This window comes from Schistocerca nitens, chromosome 3 (genome assembly GCF_023898315.1).
Source record: "Schistocerca nitens isolate TAMUIC-IGC-003100 chromosome 3, iqSchNite1.1, whole genome shotgun sequence".
Taxonomy (NCBI): Eukaryota; Metazoa; Arthropoda; class Insecta; order Orthoptera; family Acrididae; genus Schistocerca; species Schistocerca nitens.
Genome location: NC_064616.1, coordinates 579,417,478 through 579,438,875, shown reverse-complemented (window position 1 = coordinate 579,438,875; position 21,398 = coordinate 579,417,478). Strand labels below are relative to the sequence as shown.

The 21,398-nt window shown below is 42.7% G+C and overlaps 1 protein-coding gene across 3 annotated transcripts in view; it reads right to left on the bottom strand.

Moving 5' to 3' along the window:
- Positions 1–21,398, bottom strand: part of LOC126248489 (elongation of very long chain fatty acids protein AAEL008004-like) — a 666,835-nt gene that overhangs the window by 90,668 nt on the left and 554,769 nt on the right. For 2 of the 3 annotated variants that reach the window (XM_049949514.1, XM_049949515.1), the window contains one exon: positions 19,709–19,765. The exons of the other annotated variant lie outside the window; for it this stretch is intronic. In XM_049949514.1, coding sequence (XP_049805471.1) covers positions 19,709–19,765 — 57 coding nt within the window. The remainder of the gene's footprint in view (positions 1–19,708; positions 19,766–21,398) is intronic. 3 annotated transcript variants of the gene reach the window in all.

Sequence of the window (21,398 nt, the reverse complement as noted above, 5' to 3'; positions counted from 1 at the left end):
TTTTAACAGGGAATTCTGTAGACGACATGGCTGTCATTTCTTTCATGTAAAGCACAGAGAGATCAGAAAGTCATGTAAAGTGCCAATAAATTCTCAGACTAAAAAAGGTTCGGAACCTAGTTGAAATTGAATTCTGACCTCACTGAGCCACCGTTCCATACACTGCAGTTATATATAAGAGTAATTCGTCTTCAGTGACCTATAAGTCGACAGGGAACAAATCAAAGGTAACGACATTTTTCTGATTTATTCCGACAGTAAAAAAGGAAAGACTCAAGTGGGTAAAGATGATTGTGTGTCTGCACGCGAGCGAACGGCGGTTAACTACACAGAGAGGAAACTGCTGCAACTAAAGATTTCATGCCCAGATGTGAAGCTTCTAGACTTAATGACTCCAGATATAGCTGCTTTATGCCATAATTCTCAAGCTGATTTGGAATGTCCAGCGCTGGTCATAACGCAAGCGTTACACGCATCTGGGCCATTCCGTTTCAAATTGGACGAAAACTGAGAAAACTGTTCTCGTATTTTTTAACATCAATAATGATTTTTACATGTGCCAATTACAGTAAAAGAAAACAACATTCACAAAGTCATCTCTTAAATGTTTACTAGTTTTCGAGATAAAATTCGGTAAATTTTGCGTAATTTTCTGACCGTTACAATTTGTCTGACGTGAAACTCGAGAACCTTATATCGCATTTCAGTAAACTACGACTCATTTTGAAGCTGAATGCCTGTTCTTGATGAAGGTGTATAACAAGAACATAACAATAATTAATGTAAGTTTTAAAAACGTTGTATTCATGTATTAAGCAAAAACACCATTTTCATAAGGATGAAACTTAGGAATACATAGGCTTGAACATCTTTTTACTACACATCGATTTCAGTTTTGGGATTTATGGAGTTTCTTGTCTGAAATGTGGCAAAAATAGTTAAATAATAAGTATTTAGGCCCTCGCTGTACTCAGGTTGAGAGAGGCTGATGTGAAACATAAGCAGCAGGCGATCGTCTCTCGTCATGATTCATCGGTGTTGCCGCTATTACTACCTACTTTTTATTTTTTCTACAGCTCTCCATTACAGCTAATTGATGATAGTCTACTAATATTGTTTTTAAATAGTTTTTACTCTATCCAGAATGGCTTTTTGACAAAAAGCATGAAAAATGAAATTAAATTTAAATTCTAAGAATATCGCATGAATGCTACCTCAAGCTATACAGTATTACTTACATTTTCAGTTCTATTTGAGAATTTTATGTTGAACAGTTTTTGAGCTACGAGTCTCAGAATCTCGTGATTTTTATTAAATTGCGGTAACTTCCATCCTTAAAAAAAACCGGAAGCACTTGTATATCACACCTGCGAGTTTGCAGAAGATAGTAACTTACCGTGTAAATAGATGACAGACAGCTGAACCCCCTCCCCCCTAAAAAAAAAAATGCAATATTTCCCGCTGCCCGAAATGAAATGGAAATGCCCGTATACGAGATGTTCAATATCCGGGGAATAGCAGTTAATCTAGGGCAACCGCAGAAAATTCCTCGTCCGAAGTGCACTTCTATGTACTCCCGTTCCCTTACCACGCAATTGGACAGAGTCTTCAATATCAATAAGCAATTTACATTTTAATCCATCTGGATTCTTATCACATGCCTTATGGAGTTTTTGATATGGTCTCCGATATAAATTGGCTGTCAATATATGTCGTAAGTAAAACCTGCGAGGGACGCTGAACGTCTGGCAGGTAATTGTGAAAGAGAAGGACGGTAGGTTAAGTTTAACGTACCCTGAACATAGATGTAACTGGGAGAGGGAGAAGTAGCTAAGACGAAATGAGTGGGAACCATCCCGAATTCGATTGAATTAATCTAGGAAATTCACGCAAACATAAATACGATTAACCGAACAGTGATTTGGGCCCCGTTACAGCCAAAGAGAAGTATGTCTTAACCACTAAAACACATTGCTTTATGTATGTGAAAATGAGCATTGATTTCGTTTTTGATCAAATATGTCCTCGTTACATTTACTGTATGAAGGCAGAGTGTGACGATATACAGTTCACCCGGTGCAATTGCAGCCCTGTCTTTTGTACAGCGTCCGTATGATGGTGAAGAATTTTATGAGATGCTGTTTCGTTAGTCCTTTAACCGTGAGAGGGTAACTCTAATAGTCCTTATATTCACCAATCAAATAATAAAGATAAATTACTGTAGGCGGAAAATTTTTTATGAGAAGGCATATCGTTTGTATTCGAATCGCGACTTTACTCGCGTTCGTTTTTGCGGGATGTTATTAATTTAATTGTTAAACTCTGAAAGGCAGGTCGGATAACACACTGACGTAATCGCAAGTAGGGAACGGGGCTGCTGTTGCTGTTCCCTCGTAACACATTGACGTAATCATATGTAAGGAACGGGGTTTCTGTTACTGTTTGCTCGTAAGAGGTGCGAAGTTGCTGAAATGTAGCACGTGCACGATTTGTTTGGCAACATAGTGGCTGAGGCGGAACTTGGAAGCTGGCCGAACATTCTCCTAGATGAGTTTGGAAGTCCGCCCGGAAGCGGCGTACAAGCTTGGCACCAAAGGATGTCCAATCGCCTCCCAGCAAAATCGGAAATCTCTGCGTTGGAATGAAAACCTCGCAGATAAATTGATTGCCTTCAGACTCCAAGGCATGTACTTCGAATCCATGTACCTACCATGATTTACACACATGCTTGATGTTGTATTCACCTGTGGTGAAAATTTAAGGTATGATGCGATTGTGCCCATCGCCCTCCAATGCATAGCAAATTAGGATGGAAAAGTTTGGTACCGTGGCTGTTTCCGTCCTTATTCGAACAGAAGTGTTGGTTTCTATGAAGACACTGAATAAGGTCTTCTAGAAACGTGCTGGTGGAGGCGATTTTCCGTTGCCTTCCTCCAGTTTCTTAGTTAGTTAGATAGTTACTTTCATGTTCCATGATGTGGAACGAGTAATTTTCATTCATATTGCATTATTTTTAATGAAGTGATGAGTCTTCTTTGAGTGTAATTTCGTATTTCTGTTGCTATAAATGAGTATGTAACAAAATGAAATTAAACGAAAGTAAAGGAGAGGGTGAAAGCCTCTTTTTCTCGAACAGTACCTGTCGCTTTCTCTCACTGTACAGAGGTTTGAGATTTAGCCAAGAAATTTGGCGCAAGGTCTGGTGATTAGAAACTTTACACCATCGCCTTTCCTTCCCTCGTCAGCCATATACTGGCGATGACAGTTTCTTACACCACCACGCTTCGAACCGGCAGCCTCTAGTTTGAGCACAAGTCCACTAGCACGCTTTAGTGGCCTCGGCTTCATAGGGGGATCCAGTGGAATATAAGTTAGAGCTATGAACTGTGCAAATTACTGCACAAACTTGCACACTCTGTCGGTGAAAAATGTAAATTCTGGCATCGAAAGCATAGTAAACAAGTTGTGGTCTCTCAGGGTGCGACTGATAAGTAATGCGTTTTCGGGTGTTCTGCCTAGTTGTTGTTTCCATGTTATGGACGACGACCGACCCAGCCACCTTCTTCGAGTGCTGCGAGACCCGAAAGCGCACTATTAATCATACAAAACCCAACCCAGAGTTATCAGAAAACCTTTCAGATCTGTGGTTATACTTCTAAGTCTATTTCTGGTAACTAATCCGACGTATAATATTTATCAATAATGAAAATAGCTTGGAAGCTTTCAGCAGATTCCATGTTTATTCATTATAACTTCCATTAACAGGTAAATTCTATTATATTATTTTGCGTTAGGGCTTTACTTAATTAGTAATCAAAATGAATACTTAATAAATGTTTCTATATATTGTGGTTTCGTTTAGTTTCTCCCCTTTTCCTTTGCAGGCACCTCCATCCCGAGTGATGTTGCGGATGAATCCTATTTTAACTGTAAAATCTTGCTTTACTTGTTTGCGCACACTGTAATCCGTCTTCTATCATAGTATCTCTACGTCTACGAAACGTTAAATTATAATCTCTCAGGTATTCCTCTTCATCGGCTTGCAAGATGCATTCAGTTCCATATTTGGAAATGTCATCTTCCTCTCCCATTCTTCCGAGATGTCAGTACCAGGACAACTTTTGTGTTTCTGTTCCATGATATATTCGCATAATCTTCTTCACGTTTGCGTTGGGTGCGTATTTTATTTCTTAATAAATTCAGCTTCCAGCTGCAGTGTGATGAGTCGCAGTAGCAACAAGAAATGAAACCGCGCGAGTATCTGAAATGTCATCTCCGCTGTGGGTAAGCGACTGCGGCAGGCTTCAGACTACAAACCTACATGTAGACTTCGAAGAAGACTGCTTAAAAACATCGGCAAAGTCTATCCTAGTACACTGTTCTAGAATATGTGCAGCTCAACACTGAAATTGTTAATATTCCAACTATGGCAGATAGTACAGTACCGTGCAGGATTAATAGTTTCTTAAAACAATTTTGTTTCTCTGTCTATTATTACATCATTCGCTACACTCCTGTGACAGCAATAATGTTTAGCGATGTTCCAAAAAGCCTCTTACAAAAACGGAATTTTTTCGGGGCTGGTCTCTTGGCTTCTACTAGTGACAGAATAGTCCTCGGTATATTGAACATTTGTATACCCAACAGAAGCATCATCTCACTTTAATTATTCTACAGTACAGAGTCAATTTTTGAATATTACATACTTCCTGTTCCGGCGTAACATCAAGCGCCGGCACGTCGCCCTGCAACGTAACAGCCGAGAAGGCTGAGAGACGACGTCAGCCAATAGTATGCTGACTATGACCGCACCACGACAGCAGTGGCCCCTATACGAAGAGAATATAAGCGCCGCTCCGCCAAGCCTCGGCTCCGCGATCGAACTGACACTTCTGTCCCTCCCCTCGCCCCTGGTTTCCAGTACTTGGACAACATTGCACACACAGGACTCAATGCCCCTATCACTACACAGGATCTCATTGCTACACTCCGCACGAAACGCAACACCGCTCCTGGTCACGATCGTGTCACCTATCGTCACCTTCGTGAAGCTCCTGCCTCTTTCCTCTCCACCCTGGCCAGGCTCTATAATGTGGTCTTGTCCACCCGCTACTACCCCAACCTGTGGAAAACCTCCCGTATCCTGATGTTCCTTAAACCCGGTAAACCGCCATCCGCTGTCTCCTCCTACCGTCCCATCAACCTTACCTCGGTCTTCAGCAAGGTCCTGGAATCCATCCTCACCCTACGCATCCACCAGCATCTCCGCCAGCACCGCCTCCTTCCCGTTACCCAGTGTGGTTTTCGACTGTCCTTCTCTTCCAATGACCTTCTCCTTCACCTCACTCATCTCCTCTCTGAACAGCTTAATTCCCGTCGTTCCGCTATCTTCCTCTCCCTTGACCTTGAACGAGCCTATGACCACGTGTGGCATTCTGGTCTCCTCTTCAAGCTCCAAACCTTCGCCCTTCCTCTTAACTACGTCCATCTGATCGGCTCCTTTCTTTCCCACCGTCCTTCCTACATCACCATCCACAACACGGATTCCTACACCTTTTTCCACTCCGCCAGTGTGCTCCAGGGTTCCAGCGTCTCCTTTCTTCTGTACCTCTTGTATACGGCGGACATGCCGCCGCCTTCACCCCCCATTCACCTTCTCCAGTGCGCCGATGACACTGCCTTCCTTGCCCTTGCCCCCACCATGCAGCGCTCCCAACACCCTCTCCAATCCCATCTTGACCGGTTCACTGCTTGGTGCAACCAGTGGTTGCTTAAGGTCAATCCTGCAAAATCACAGACGATCATAGTAGGCAAAACCACTCCTTCCTTCCGCCTCCTCGATTTCTACATCACCATCTATGGCCGTCCTATTGCCCTCACCCCCACCCTTAAGTACCTTGGTGTCACCCTTGACCGTCGCCTCTCCTGGACCCCCCATCTCCGAACGATCCAAGCCAAGGCACGCTCCCGCCTCTGTCTCCTCTCCGGCCGAACTTGGGGTCTGGACCCCTCTACCATCCTCCATACCTATAAATCCCTCATTTGCCCTATCCTTTGCTACGCCCACACTGCCTGGATCTCCGCTCCCCCTACCTTTTACAAATCCCTTCAGATCCTGGAGCGCCATGCTCTTCGCCTCGCCTATCGCATCCGTCTCCCCTCCCCCATGTGGATCCTGTACGACCTAATTCCCTTCCCCCACCTCCTCCTTTTCCTCGAACGGATACGGATCCTCTACACCTCCCACAGACTCGATCCTCCTCACCTGCTGGTCTCTCCCATCCTCTCCCGCTGTCCGTTGCCGCGCCTGTACTTCCATGTCCCACCTACTCTCCATTTCTCCACTCTCCACACCCTCTCCCAAGATGGCTTCCGCCAGCTCCCCCTCCCTGATGATGCCCTCCTCCCCTCCATCTACCCCTCCTACCAACTTTGATCCTCCTCTTCCTGTGTTTGTTTCCTTTGGGCACAATCTCACCCTTCTCTCCCCCTTCCCTCCCTCCTCCCTTTCTCCCGACTCCTCCCCCGGGCTTCCCCTACCCCCGTCCCTCTACTCCTCCTCCCATCTCCTCCGCCATTGGCATCTTTGCTCTCCCCTCTCCCTCCCCCTCACCCCTCTACCCCTCTTGGCAGGTCCCCGGACTCGCAAACGTTACGTGGACATTCGCGCGCCGGAGATCATCGCCATCAGTTTCTCGTGTGTGTGCCGTCGTGTTTGCGTTAGTGTTCACCGTCACACTCCTACGTTCACCTGTGCCGTCGAATCATCAGTGTTTGTGCGCCGTGCCAACGTGTTTCAGTGTAATTTTCATCGAGTGTGAACGGCTCCGTGTTTTGTATTTTTGTGTGTCTACTGTTTTTTACCCGTCACTCTATGTATTATGTATATTCTTAATGTTTTTTCTCATTGGAAAATCGAAGGCCGAAGAGCAGCGTACGATGTTGCTGCCTGCCTACCTATGTTTCTGTATAGGTATGAAAATGACAATAAAGGAAAGAAAAAGAAGCCTCGGCCGCACCAGAAGACGAGCCGTGACTTGTGAACAGTATTATTTCCTTGCACTGGAAATTTTATGCTACTGGCCATTAAAATTGCTACACCACGAAGATGACGTGCTACAGACGCGAAATTTAACCGACAGGAAGAAGATGCTGTGATATGCAAATGATTAGCTTTTCAGAGCATTCACACTAGGTTGGCGCTGGTGGCGACACCTACAACGTGCTGACATGACGCAAGTTTCCAACCGATTTCTCATACACAAACAGCAGTTGACCGGCGTTGCCTGGTGAAACGTTGTTGTGATGCCTCGTGTAAGGAAGAGAAATGCGTACCATCACGTTTCCGACTCTGATAAAGGTCGGATTGCAGCCTGTCGCGATTGCGGTTTATCGTATCGCGACATTGCTGCTCGCGTTGGTCGAGATCCAATGACTGTTAGCAGAATATGGAATCAGTGGGTTCAGGAGGGTAATACGGAACGCCGTGCTGGATCCCAACGGCATCGTATCGCTAGCAGTCGAGATGACAGGCATCTTATCCGCATGGCTGTAACGGATCGTGCAGCCACGTCTCGATCCCTGAGTCAACAGATGGGGACGTTTGCAAGACAACAACCATCTGCACGAACAGCTCGAAGACGTTTGCAGCAGCATGGTCTATCAGCTCGGAGACCGTGGCTGCGGTTACCCTTGACGCTGCATCACAGACAGAAGCGCCTGCGATGGTGTACGCAACGACGAACCTGGGTGCACGAATGGCAATACGTCATTTTTTCGGATGAGTCCACGTTCTGTTTAGAGCATCATGATGGTCGCATCCGTGTTTGGCGACATCGCGGTGAACGCACATTGGAAGCGTGTATTCGTCATCGCCATACTGGCGTATCACCCGGCGTGATGGTATGAGGTGCCATTGGTTACACGTCTCGGTCACCTCTTGTTCGCATTGACGGCACTTTGAACAGTGGACGTTACATTTCAGATGTGTTACGACCCGTGGATCTACCCTTCATTCGATCCCTGCGAAACCCTACATTGGAGCAGGATAATGCACGACCGCATGTTGCAGGTCCTGTACGGGCCTTTCTGGATACAGAAAATGTTCGACTGCTGCCCTGGTCAGCACATTCTCCAGATCTCTCACCAATCGAAAACGTCTGGTCAATGGTGGCCGAGCAACTGGCTCGTCACAATACGCCAGTCATTACTCGTGATGAACTGTGGTATCGTGTTGAGGCCGCATGGGCAGCTGTAGATGTACACGCCATCCAAGCTCTGTTTGACTCAATACCCAGATGTACCAAGGCCGTTATTACCGCCAGAGGTGGTTGTTCTGGGTACTGATTTCTCAGGATCTATGCACCCGAATTGCGTGAAGATGTAATCATATGTCGGTTCTGGTATAATATATTTGTCCAATGAATAGCCGTTTCTCATGTGCATTCATTCTTGGTGTAGCAATTTTAATGGCCAGTAGTGTATATATCGAAGAACATTGATTATTTGCATGTCGCCATTTGCTTGCGAAACCTCACTGCAAATCCGCTAAGTTAAGTATTGCCAGTTCAATTTACTGTAATAAACTCCATTAATATGATTTGCTGGATTTGTTGTCTAGCTATCCGAGAAAACAGCTTCCTAGGCACCGAATATTAGATGAGTGGGCCGGAGACTACACTTCCACCAGCTTAAGCAAACGGAGCAAATCGGCTGGGCCTTTTTGCGTTAGGTGTGTATGGTGCGCCTTATGGGGCTTATGGAGGCACCATTTAATTCATGGGTGGCTCCTAGAAAACCTGAACAAAGCTATGTTCACCATTTTTTTGCCTTCTGCAGCGGATATGTAAATAACTAACCGCAGCGAACTGCTCACATTTGAACGGCATATTTTGTAGGCATTTATCTAGAAGTTCCATCTCCCCGTTTTCAAAAGTGTTTATCCATTATCGAGAAACACACTAAAAATGTGGTTACCAAAACCAAGCCGCTGATTCAAAGAGGGCTATGCGCAAAAAATGCTGTAATTTTTGCGATATATTCGTAAGATTCAGATCTCGAACTATATTGACAATTTTCGTGATATCTTTATCGATTAAAATTGAGGTAGCACGGAGAAATATGCCGTAAAGAGCCTCCTTTATCGCCAGAAAGGTTCTGGGAACTCCATGTTGTTGTACTGAAGCACATACAAAAATTTTTGTGCACGTGAAATCTGGTCTCAGATGTAAAATTAGTTTTGCGTTATTTCAATTTCATATAAGTAAACTCTCAAAAATATAATGATCCATAAAGTTCTTTTTATATAAGTGACATGCGGTACTGTAGCAGGGAAAAGATGGGAAACAGGGGAAAACTGCTCCTATCGAAGCACAAAAAAGCGAATATGCTCCTGTTTAAAAGACTCTGACTGAAAAGTGGGGAAGCAGATGTCTCATTCTACCTTCTTCAGCAACTTTAAAAATTTTCCCAAAAATTTTGGCGTGCGAACATATTCGCGTTTTTTATGCTGTAAGAGAAGGAGACAGTGGCAGAGGGAAAGAGACGGAAAAGTAATAAATATTGGAAGATAATAGACAGTGGCTGTGGTATAGGAAGAGCGAAGGGGACAATGACAGTGTGAGAGAAAGAGAGGGACCAAATGGCAGAGGAACATAGTTGAAATTGACATACCAGTGTTAGGAAAAGAGTGAAGGAGACAGTGCCAGTGAGAGAGGAATACAGAGAAGGAGAAAGTGGAGGTTTGTGAGAGCCACTGATAATGAGAGAGAGAGAGTCTATGCAACGACAACAAGGACGAGAGAGATAGGGGCTGTGTGGTGAGAGAGCAGCAGTGGAAACGAATGAATAAGGTAGTAACAGTAAGACAGAGCAAGAAGGAGACAGTGAAAGGAGACAATAGTAGTGTGATAGAACGATGGAGACTGTCGCTGTGAGACAAGAGACAGTGACAGAGAGACAGAAAGAGATAATAACAATGAGTTTGGCAAAACGAGTGAGTGAAAATGGGCAAGAAAGGGTGGATGAGTATAAGTGACTTATAGCAATGGAGTAGTGGGTGTCTGCGAGTTACAGCTATGAGAATTTGTGGGAGTGAGACATGAGCTGCATGTTAAGAAGTGCGGTAATATGTTCGCATGCCAAAGTTTTTAAATGTGTGGACGACGGTAGAACGAGGCAACTGGTACCTCACAGGAGCATATCCGCATTTTTCCCTTGGTCAACGCTATGATCAAGTATTTATCACTGTGTCCAAATATCAACCTTATAAAAATCACTTACTTTTTTTGCATTAGTCTATTGATCGACAACGACTTGTGCCATGCGCTATCTGATTTCTTACTACCCGACCGGATAGCTGTGCGTGTTAAGGCGGGGCGGAGATATGAGCCGACCCCGCATCGAGTCAGCCCGGCGGATTGACTATAATCCGTTCATCATAAGAATAAACCTGATGTAAAGATTCACTATGTATTCTTCCGCCTTTGCTGGAGCCTCATTGGATTTCCGTTTCACGTGGGACTGCAGCCTAGCTGTATCGATACTGTCAAGTACGATGATAAGGGTACGTTTTGTGCTGTGCGTTACGCGCATATCAACTTAGCGATAATACAGGACAACAGCTTTACCGGCGCATTTAACTTGGACAGCACTGGCCGGTCAGCTGGTACAGCCAGCCTGTAGTGACGTGGCCAGCTGCAGTTCACACGTAAAAAGAGACGAGCAGAGAAGCAATACTGCTTCGAATGTCATTTAATATTTAAGCAGAATGAAATAATACGCTGCAAATCTCTCACAATGCGCTCCTTAGACGACTAGACGAAAATCGCAACACGTTATCGTTTTTATCTAACGTACTATTGTAATTAAATACAAGAATGATCAAAAGTCCTGACTAAACCATAGGGTAATTTTTCTGCATAAGGTGTGTGTAACGTAGGAGAGTATTGAATGATTTCACCATATAGTTAAATATTGAAGCCACTGAAGTATTCCTTACAGTCAGTCGTCTGGTAATCTCTTAGCCCTTTCCTTATCCGGTTACGAGAAATACATTTCAGTTCTGGAAGTGTCACCTGCTACGTTCATAACGAGCCTATCAACAGAATCTACGAAGCCAATCGGGCGCAGCATTTTCTCATGATGAGCCGTTCTATATCCCGCCCGCCTTCCGCAGTGCCGTGTGAAAAAGCTGCGTGCGTTAGTTCCACTCGTCTGGCAGCTTAACAGTCTTGTTACTTCTCGGGCCGAATCCCGCAGCTTGGCTCCAGGTCAGTTCTGTTGGGTTCATATTGTAATGGTACAGTAGCAAATGTAAAAATGCAGCATTTTATGATGTGCTCGATGCTGTGAATATGACTGTTTTTCATGTTTTTACGATACTTATTTACCTTTGTGGTACAAAACGATGGACATAGTCCACATAAAGAGGATTTGGTTTTTAATTTTTGACTTAAAAAATTAAATTGTTATTTTTTCTGAATTTAAGCAACTTTTATGAACAATATTCCATAAAACATCGATGATTAAGAAATTGTATTTGAAATGGAAATAGGAATTTCGCGTCCAATATGTAATAAGAAACAAAAGAGTGCATTATTCACAAAAAATGATGATGAGTTTTATAATTACGAGATGTAGATATTTAAAACTGAATGAGAAAAAAATATGATAGTGGGGTGATGTGCACCAACGCACGAACAACCGCCTTTGGTTCATGGTCCGTTACATGTTACACATTAAATGTATATTTACCTATTAACTAAATCATATACAGTGCTGGGAAAACTTCAAAGCCGATTATCTCCATACATTTATGAAAAACATCAATTACAGTCTATTTCACGGCACGTTTTAACCGTGTTCCACACGCGTGTTTCACTATGGAACAGAAAGCAGCCTCAGTCATTTCCATACTGCGCATTAAAAGCGTGACAATCAGAGCACAACGATGCAGAGATTGTGACTGTACACGATTTTTTAAATAAAAACTACGTAACTAAAGCGTGATTAAGAAAAACGTTGAAGGCTGTTAACACATTTGAATATCTTAAAGTTACATAACTTAGTAATAAGATATCTAATACATAAGTAGTACCTACTTCCAAGAGCGTAACAACGCCAGTGTACGTGTGCTACGGCTTCTGACCAATCATCGCGTTTGTGTTTGTTTAAATCAGGTTTATTCTTATGATGAACGGATTATGGGAGGGTCAGTGTTGGTTCAAATGGTTCAAATGGCTCTGAGCACTATGGGACTCAACTGCTGAGGTCATTAGTCCCCTAGAACTTAGAACTAGTTAAACCTAACTAACCTAAGGACATCACAAACATCCATGCCCGAGGCAGGATTCGAACCTGCGACCGTAGCGGTCTTGCGGTTCCAGGCTGCAGCGCCTTTAACCGCACGGCCACTTCGGCCGGCGAGGGTCAGTGTGCTGGCCAGCTTGGATTTGGTCTTTGAGGCGGTTTCCCACATCTCACTTGGTGAATACCGGTCTGTTACCCACGCCCTCCCTCAGTTACACGATTCGTAAATATTTAGAAGACTTTCGCTCAATTTCACATGAATAGCACATCTCGTAAGCTGTTGGGGTACATAATTCCATCCCAGGAGGTAACGCGGTGGCGACATAACCAGGCCGACTCTGTGCTGGTGTAGGACAAAGGCACAAAAAAAAAAAAGAAGAATGTAACAGATTTCTGATTCCTCATCGCAACAACACATGGACATAAAAAATGGTTCAAATGGCTCTGAGCACTATGCGACTTAACTTCTGAGGTCATCAGTCGCCTAGAACTTAGAACTAATTAAACCTAACTAACCTAAGGACATCACACACATCCATGCCCGAGGACATAAACATAGTTTTAAGTAGCGCAGATCTTAATGAAGGTGCCCAATATCCAGGATAAACCTACTTTCAGAGCGAAATCTTAATATAAAGCCCCCTATGATCGGTCTAGTAAGAAAAAATTAAGCTAGTTACAGTTCGCACAGAGACATATAATCAGTCATTCTACGTACATTCCACCCAAGAATGGAACGCGTAGAAATCTTAATAAGGTTATTGAAGGATATTTTTTTAGATTTTAGTATTAACTACATTTTGTCACTGGTGTCTCAGCACACAGTAAAAATGTGATTATGATCTATTCCATTTGTTTCCTCATTTACCTTCGTTTCTGTGAAAATACCTTCACAACAATGAAAAGCTTGTAACATGTTATCACCAAAACGTACAACATAAAAAAGGGTAATGGAACACCCGTCAGACGGATGTGACTGCCATTGCTGCGGAAACATCTCAGCATAGCGTAGTTGTGCTGCTCTGCCATTGCACTCACTAAACTATACACGAGGTGCATATGCGTCAATTCTTTATTGGTAAATCTACTAGTGCTGTTGCGTATCACTTTTAACATACAATTAACACCGCTGGCAACACAAACCTGAGACAGAACCCAGCAGTACACACTAAGTTTGAATGTGAAGAGTAAAGTGGGCATTACTGTTGTCGACAGCAAATACCATGAGTGAAAGTAACAACTTTGTTTTCAAAAAAGGCAAACAACGGATATCGTCAACATTTACTACTCGACGATATTATTGCTCTTGGCCTGCCGTAGTCGTTATCGGAAACATGCGCTGGCGTTGCAGTGAACAGCTACAGTTGTGAGTAAGGAAAACGCATCGCACTGTGAATGCTTTCAGGACACTTTTACATATACTACCAAGTGGTTCAGCGTGTCTTCGTGAAATATCACGACAAAAACTCACGATAAGCCAACCGAAGCACGCTCATTCTCAGATGCAATAATACTGAGCTCGACTAATACACTATCGTGCCGCCATTTTCAATGCAATACAATTACAATGATAAAGGGGGGTGATAAATCAAACCAAATGCAAATACTCAGTGAAGAACCACCGGAGAGCACGGGTTCCTTATACCTAAATACTCATAAAATAACCCTGAACAACCAGTAAAATTTTGTCCGTGGTATTCAGGTTCATCGTACGTAATAACAAGTTGTAAAGTATAGAAATGTATGTGTAAATAAAAACTACATGCGTTAATGGATAGTTTAACACGAAGTATTTCACTGCTGTACCTTTATACAAGGTGGTCAGAAAAAGTCTGAAAGGCTTGCATGGGTGTTGCAGGGTAGGCTATGTTGAGAAATGTTGGTTAAGAAAAAAATACGATACATTGCTCCGTTTCCAAGTTAATTAGCATTGCAGTTAGCAGATCAGGCCGTTATGCGCTCAAATTACAAGCGGCCTGCCAGGGACGGTGTCCACAAACGTGTTCTTCGTTTGGCCTTCCAAAGCTGAACGAGATAGCGATACAAAAATTAGACATTGGACGGTAGTAAGGACTGAACCCGACCCAGCGGCTGAACAGTCTCGTGTGCTGCCACCTACACTACGAGAACAACTGACACTAATAGTATGTGATGGGCCGCACGAAATTGCGCGAGCAACATCTTGATTGGCTAATCTCAATACGAACGTATCGATTTTTTTTCTTAACAATTATTTCTGAGAACAACCTACCGTGCAACATCTCTACAACTTTCCAGGCTATTTCTGACCACGCTATCTAACATATTCGACGTTCTGTTACGAATTATCATTCAACATTTCGAGAATTACCTTCTTCCTCGTCGGCAGGAAGGTGGCTGACTAGTGTCAACGTGTGTACGCCTCCTTAAAATTACATACCAACACGTCGTCATTAGGTTATTCTGGCGTCATCGGCATGGCTAATGTATCGTTGAGTAGACGTGCACAATTAGGACAGTAGTAAGATGCATTCCCGTCGAAGAGCAAGAGGTAATCGTTGAAACGTAAAGTAACAATTTATAGCTGACTATTAGAACATGGAGGGTCTTTCAAAAATGGTTCAAATGGCTCTGAGCACTATGGGACTCAACTGCTGTGGTCATCAGTCCCCTAGAACTTAGAACTACTTAAACCTAACTAACCTAAGGACATCACACACATCCATGCCAGAGGCAGGATTCGAACCTGCGACCGTAGCAGTCGCACGGTTCCGGACTGCGCGCCTAGAACCGCGAGACCACCGCGGCCGGCTTAGGAGGGTCTTTCACACACAATGGAGTTGTGAATTTGAGCATACGATCTCGTATCTATTGAATGGTTCACAGTTTCGCGTTTTGATACCTGCAATGAGGTGGAGCTGGACTGCCACAGTTGTTTGATCCTCTTTTCAGGTTAACTGAACCACACACGTTATAATAAGCCCATGACATCACGTCAGTTAATGATAGGTTCAGTTAATGTCCAGGTCGATCCTACGCACATTTGATCGGGCTCAGCTCAGCAGATAGTTATGATCACAATTTAATGAGAATATTGTGATTTTGGGTACCATAGCAACGTAACAATGACGCTTACATCAAAATACAAAAAGGCGAGTGTGATTGCCAATACTGTGACACGATTACGTCGGCATTACATTGATATAATAAGCACGCAATTCCTAGATGGACTGCTGTGCATACGAGAGTGCTGTTTTCTGTTTTTAAGTAAATAGATACCTGGATGCTGCTTTGTGAGAAATAAAATATGAGGATGCAGAAAATTTGTGAAACTTATCTGTGTCTGGGTCCCTTTAAGTAAAGTAAAGGGAAACTGAAGGCATAGCCAGTAGCTCTACATTCAGTTTCGCCAGATATACAGCAGCTGTTTAGTTCTGTAGGGTTGGTAGGGTAATCTTTCCCTCCGTATCTGTCATATTCTCATAAAGCGATTGTCTGTATAAACGTAATTAAGGAATTCACCATAGAAAACAACTCACCAGTAGCGCACGTCAAGCAGCCTATGTGTCGGGAGCTGGACCTGTTAACTGATCCCTGCGAAACAGCTGACCAATGATCCAGGGCCATATCATATGTTGGATGGAAGTACACTACTGGCCATTAAAATTGCTACACTAAGAAGAAAAGAGATAATAAACGGGTATCCATTGGACAAATATATTATACTAGAACTGACATGTGATTACATTTTCACGCAATTTGGGTGCATAGATCCTGAGAAATCAGTACCCAGAACAAACACCTCTGGCCGTAATAACGGCCTTGATACGCCTGGGTATTGAGTCAAACAGGGCTTGGATGGCGTGTACAGGTACAGCTGCCCATGCAGCTTCAACACGATACCACAGTTCATCACGAGTAGTGACTGGCGTATTGTGACGAGCCAGTTGCTCGGCCACCATTGACCAGACGTTTTCAGTTGGTGAGAGAGCTGGAGAATGTGCTGGCCAGGGCAGCAGTCGAACATTTTCTGTATCCAGAAAGGCCCGTACAGGACCTGCAACATGTGGTCGTGCATTATCATGCTGAAATGTAGGGTTTCACAGGGATCGAATGAAGGGTAGAGCCACGGGTCGTAACACATCTGAAATGTAACGTCCACTGTTCAAAGCTCTGTCAGTGTGAACAAGAGGTGACCGAGACGTGTAACAAATGGCACCCCATACCATCACGCCGTGTAATACGCCAGTATGGCGATGACGAATACACGCTTCCAATGTGCGTTCACCGTGATGTCGCCAAACACGGATGCGACCATAATGATGCTGTAAACAGAACGTGGATTCATCCGAAAAAATGACGTTTTGCCATTCGTGCACCCAGGTTCGTCGTTGCGTACACCATCGCAGGCGCTCCTGTGTGTGATGCAGCGTCAAGGGTAACCGCAGCCATGGTCTCCGAGCTGATAGTCCATGCTGCTGCAAACTTGGTCGAACTGTTCGTGCAGATGGTTGTTGTCTTGCAAACGTCCCCATCTGTGACTCAGGGATCGAGACGTGGCTGCACGATCCGTTACAGCCATGCGGATAAGATGCCTGTCATCTAGACTGCTAGTGATATGAGGCCGTTGGGATCCAGCACGGCGTTCCGTATTACTCCCCCTGAACCCACCGATTCCATATTCTGCTAACAGTCATTGGATCTCGACCAACGCGAGCAGCAATGTCGCGATACGATAAACCGCAATCGCGACAGGCTACAATCCGACCTTTATCAAAGTCGGAAACGTGATGGTACGCATTTCTCCCCCTTACACGAGGCATGACAACAACGTATCACCAGGCAACGCCGGTCAACTGCTGTTTGTGTATGAGAAATCGGTTGTAAACTTGCGTCATGTCAGCACGTTGTAGGTGTCGCCACCGGCGCCAACCTTATGTGAATGTTCTGGAAAGATAATTATTTACATATCACAGCATCTTCTTCCTGTCGGTTAAATTTCGCGTTTGTATCACGTCGTCTTCGTGGTGTAGCAATTTTAATGGCCAGTAGTGTATTACTCATCAGCCGTGTCAGAACGTTGGCACCCAGTCTGGTGATCACTTCTCAACTCTTTTTCGGTCAAATCTGGACGATGAAAATTTCTTCCGCCACGACGACTCTAACTAACAATTTCCGGGTTGAGTCCTTCGCAACGATATGCGTTAACGGCCAAGTTTACGGGTGGGTTAAGTACGCTTCTGCTAGCTTTAATCCCCTTCGATATCATGATAGTTTTCTTGAAAAATCTCTCTTCTTTTTGGTTGCTGACTATAGCTGAAGAATTGTAAGACTAATTTATTTATGTTGTGCCATTGGAATGTTTTACACACTCGAGAAGGATCAGCGAGAAAGAAGATTCCCGGGAAAGCCTTTGTAGTTTCACTAGGCTCTGCTTCGTTGATTTCACCATAAGCAAAAACTGACAAAATCAATGAATTGTTTCGTTCCGCACGTGCTACAGAACTTTAACCAATTCCTTAAGCAGGGCTTCACGATATTCTTCATTATGCTTAATCGTTGCACGAGAGCAAAGTTGTTAGAATGACCAAAAAACTGAAGAGCCGGCAAAAAAAAGTACTTCACGGCCATGCAAATAAGTTTGGACAACTACTTATCCAGTTAGTTGACGTCTATTTATTCCTGTCAAACGTAAAGGGAGTATGTAGTAGTAGTAAAAATTGAACTGAGAAGCAATTTATGATGAGAATAAATTAAAGTAAAGGTCAGAAATAGTTTAAAGCAGTGATATCATTTGGTCCACACTTTGCAGACGTTTTGGTTGTGCTAAAAGCAGAAGTAAAAGCTTATAGAGATAATTTCAATATTAACAAGACTAAATCTAAAACTAGACAAAAATGCATATGGTGATTGAGAAGACGTTCCAACACCGATTACATTAGGCAGATACATCTAGGCACTACAATCGGCTCCAATGGGAAAAAGGTAACAATCGATATCAGCAGCAAAGGAAAAGCGAAAAAAAAGGGGAACAATAACTGCACAGTAGTCTGGTATCCCAGAGAAATAACTTGGTGAAAATCTTAAAGCGGGGCAGATTTTAGTACTCTTACCACAGAAAAATGTCGACAGAATGAAAGGAAAGAATCTAACATCCACATTTAATCAAATATCGGTCTATTAACTTTAGAGTCCAGTGGAGAACATTTTTAAGTATGTCAAATGGCACCATTTCATTTGTAAATCAAACTCAGAATTACATCAGAGGATGGTAAATTAAAATTAAGGAGAAGGTATTTACCAACAGAGCCTTGCGCTCTGACTACTACCTTATTCAGAGCTATTACTACATTGGATGCAAAGAGGGAGGGTTGGGGCTTTCAAAAGCATTTTAAAATTAATATGCAATGTAAAATTTATACAGAATAATCCCTTAAAAGCGCAGCAGCTTTTGTTAGTGAAATAGGTTAGCACAGCTATGAAAAAGTAATGGCTGAATATAGGCGTATTTTGATAAATATTTTTGTTGAATCCTTCACCTATTAGGTAGTAGAAGACGCCTGTACTGTCAACAGACAGGCATAGGCCGTCACCCAGTTAGTCCTTTGGTTTGTATTCCCATATGAAGCAAACATTTGTATATCTGAAAAATCCGCTGTCACGCAACTGCTAAAGTTTTCTCTATTTTTGCGCCAGACGCATTTTGTGTTGCATTTTATGAAATAATTGTCAGTGGAGCATAATAGTGATGTTTTACACACATTTAGTACAGCTTGATGAAGATTGCAAAAGCAGTTTGTGTGTTTACCAGTTGTGGTAGCTGTGTGCGCCAGCCGTTGCTGTCGAAATTTCTGCTACACTTTAGAATACCGGTCTCTGTATTTTCATACCCACCTTGGCCGACCTATAACTAAACATGACACCTGTTTTTTCGTGTTTGTCATTGCAGTTAAATGTATTGTCTTTTTCTCTTTACTGCAGTACTTTACTTAACAGTTATTTGCTGTAAATCTCTCACTTTCTGCGAGAGGAGTATGTGTAATATATGTGTGTGTGTGTGTTTGTGTGTGTGTGTGTGTGTGTGTGTATACGAGCACTGGTCCAGGATTTGACCACTTGAACTGTCTAGAACATGTGCGTGAAAAGTCTTGAACTGATTTTGCATCCAACAACAGCTGCAACAATAAATGTAAAAAACAATATAAAAAGCTTCCAGTGCACAGGAAAAGGTTCGGTAGGGAACGCATCTGGTGCCTAAATAAAGATAGTTTCTTGGCTGCGGATTTTTCAAACGCAAGTAATTCGGTTATTTGACCCACAACATGCATGTATCTTGGAACAACAGTACCAACAGTTTACGCTATTAGACTCGGATGCATATTTACAAGTGCGTGTTAATAAAAAGTACTGTTGAACTTACTGTATCAAAAAATTCCGTAAATTTCGAGATGTAGTACCACCAGCAAGTGTTCGCCATCTGGAAACATAAACGAAATATAATCAGAAATTTGGTAGGTGTACTATGCTGGAGAATGCTATTCGCGGAGGACTATCTTTAGTTTCGAGGTCAGTGGTAAGGGGGCGTAACAGAAATTAATTCACAAGAAACCACTAAGGATATCGCAACCACATGAAAGTAAATGTGTCATTACAATTGTTAGTGAGATATGAGCATCCTTGACATTTACCAAAACTTGCAGAAATGTGAAAATGTAGACTGTCTTGTTGCTAGCTGGTTGCTTGGGTACGGTATGTATATACAGTTTTATTAAACTGATCCATTTGCCGAGAACATATTTAAATGAGAACTAGATTGTATTCTGATATAAAACGGTTTATACGTCGTAACCGCTCTTATTATAAGTGAATATGAAGGTATTTCATGAAAATAGTATTGTTCTTCAATAATGATATGATTTTAGTTAGAAATTCGTCTTTATTGGAAACCCAACATTCATTTCGAGGTGAATTATTACAGTAACTGAGAGACAAAAACCACGGAAGCAACTAGCAAACCTCCTTATATTCAGAACATTTGAGTTTTACAGGCTTGAGTGTGGCTAAAGGGATTTTTAATTTTCTTTATAAAATAATTTCGAATTTCATGTATGGCCAAAGGTGAAGCTTTTGAGGAGCGTTTAAATGATTAAAAAGTAGGAAGCATTCAACCTGCAACGACTTTTCTGTGTTCCGTAATTAAAGCATCTTACGTAAGCAGGCAGAAGTCTGCTAAAACACCATCTACGTAATTACTTGTCAGCACAGGCATTGCATAACCGGCAAAAAAAAAGGACAGTGCCGGAAACGAGATATGTGAACAACCAAAGACACACGCTCACGAGCCGCACAATGACTCTTGTATTTGTTCCTCAACAGAAATTAGCCTCCAAACGTGCTGAGATAACTCCATACACAACAACGTCACGGCGGACAAAGGTCGAAGCTTATTTATTTATGGGTACTTGACAGCTCAGATGTGTACTTCTTATAAACGTGCGCTACAATTGATTTCGCGTGGTTGCAAAGCTGACCAGTATATTGCAAAAGGTGTGAAATTTGCAGTTAGGCGTTTGCTTTCATCTCTCTTTCAGTCTTTCGCAGCTTCACAAATTTTGAACAGCTGCAGAGCTCTTTTGTCTACATCGCTTTCCTGTCAAAGGAATTACGTCACTGTCGCCTTAAAACCGCTTTTTTATGAAACATTCTTTTAACTAAACGGGTTTTTCTCGAAATTAGGCTTGCATTTTTTCAGTATGGCTGAGAGAAATGCAATGTTACTTATTCTGATCGTATTAATAAAATTTTCACTTTTTCTGTTTAAAAAAAATGCCCACTCTAATAGCCTGATTAAAGTGAGGGTAAAAAGCATTTCAACCGTGTAAAACTTTCGTTCCGAAACTTGTCAGGGTACGAACCATCGTGTCAAAAAGCGCACTAACTGAATTTAGGATTTATTCGTTTTTTTTTACTTACACAAAACATGAAAAAGAAAAGAAACAAATTATATATTTCATCAAATAAAGGGCAAAATAACATTTTATTTATAATGCACAAAATTATTCGCATACGTGACAACCCCATCAATAGCTTACTAACGGCGAGGACATTTG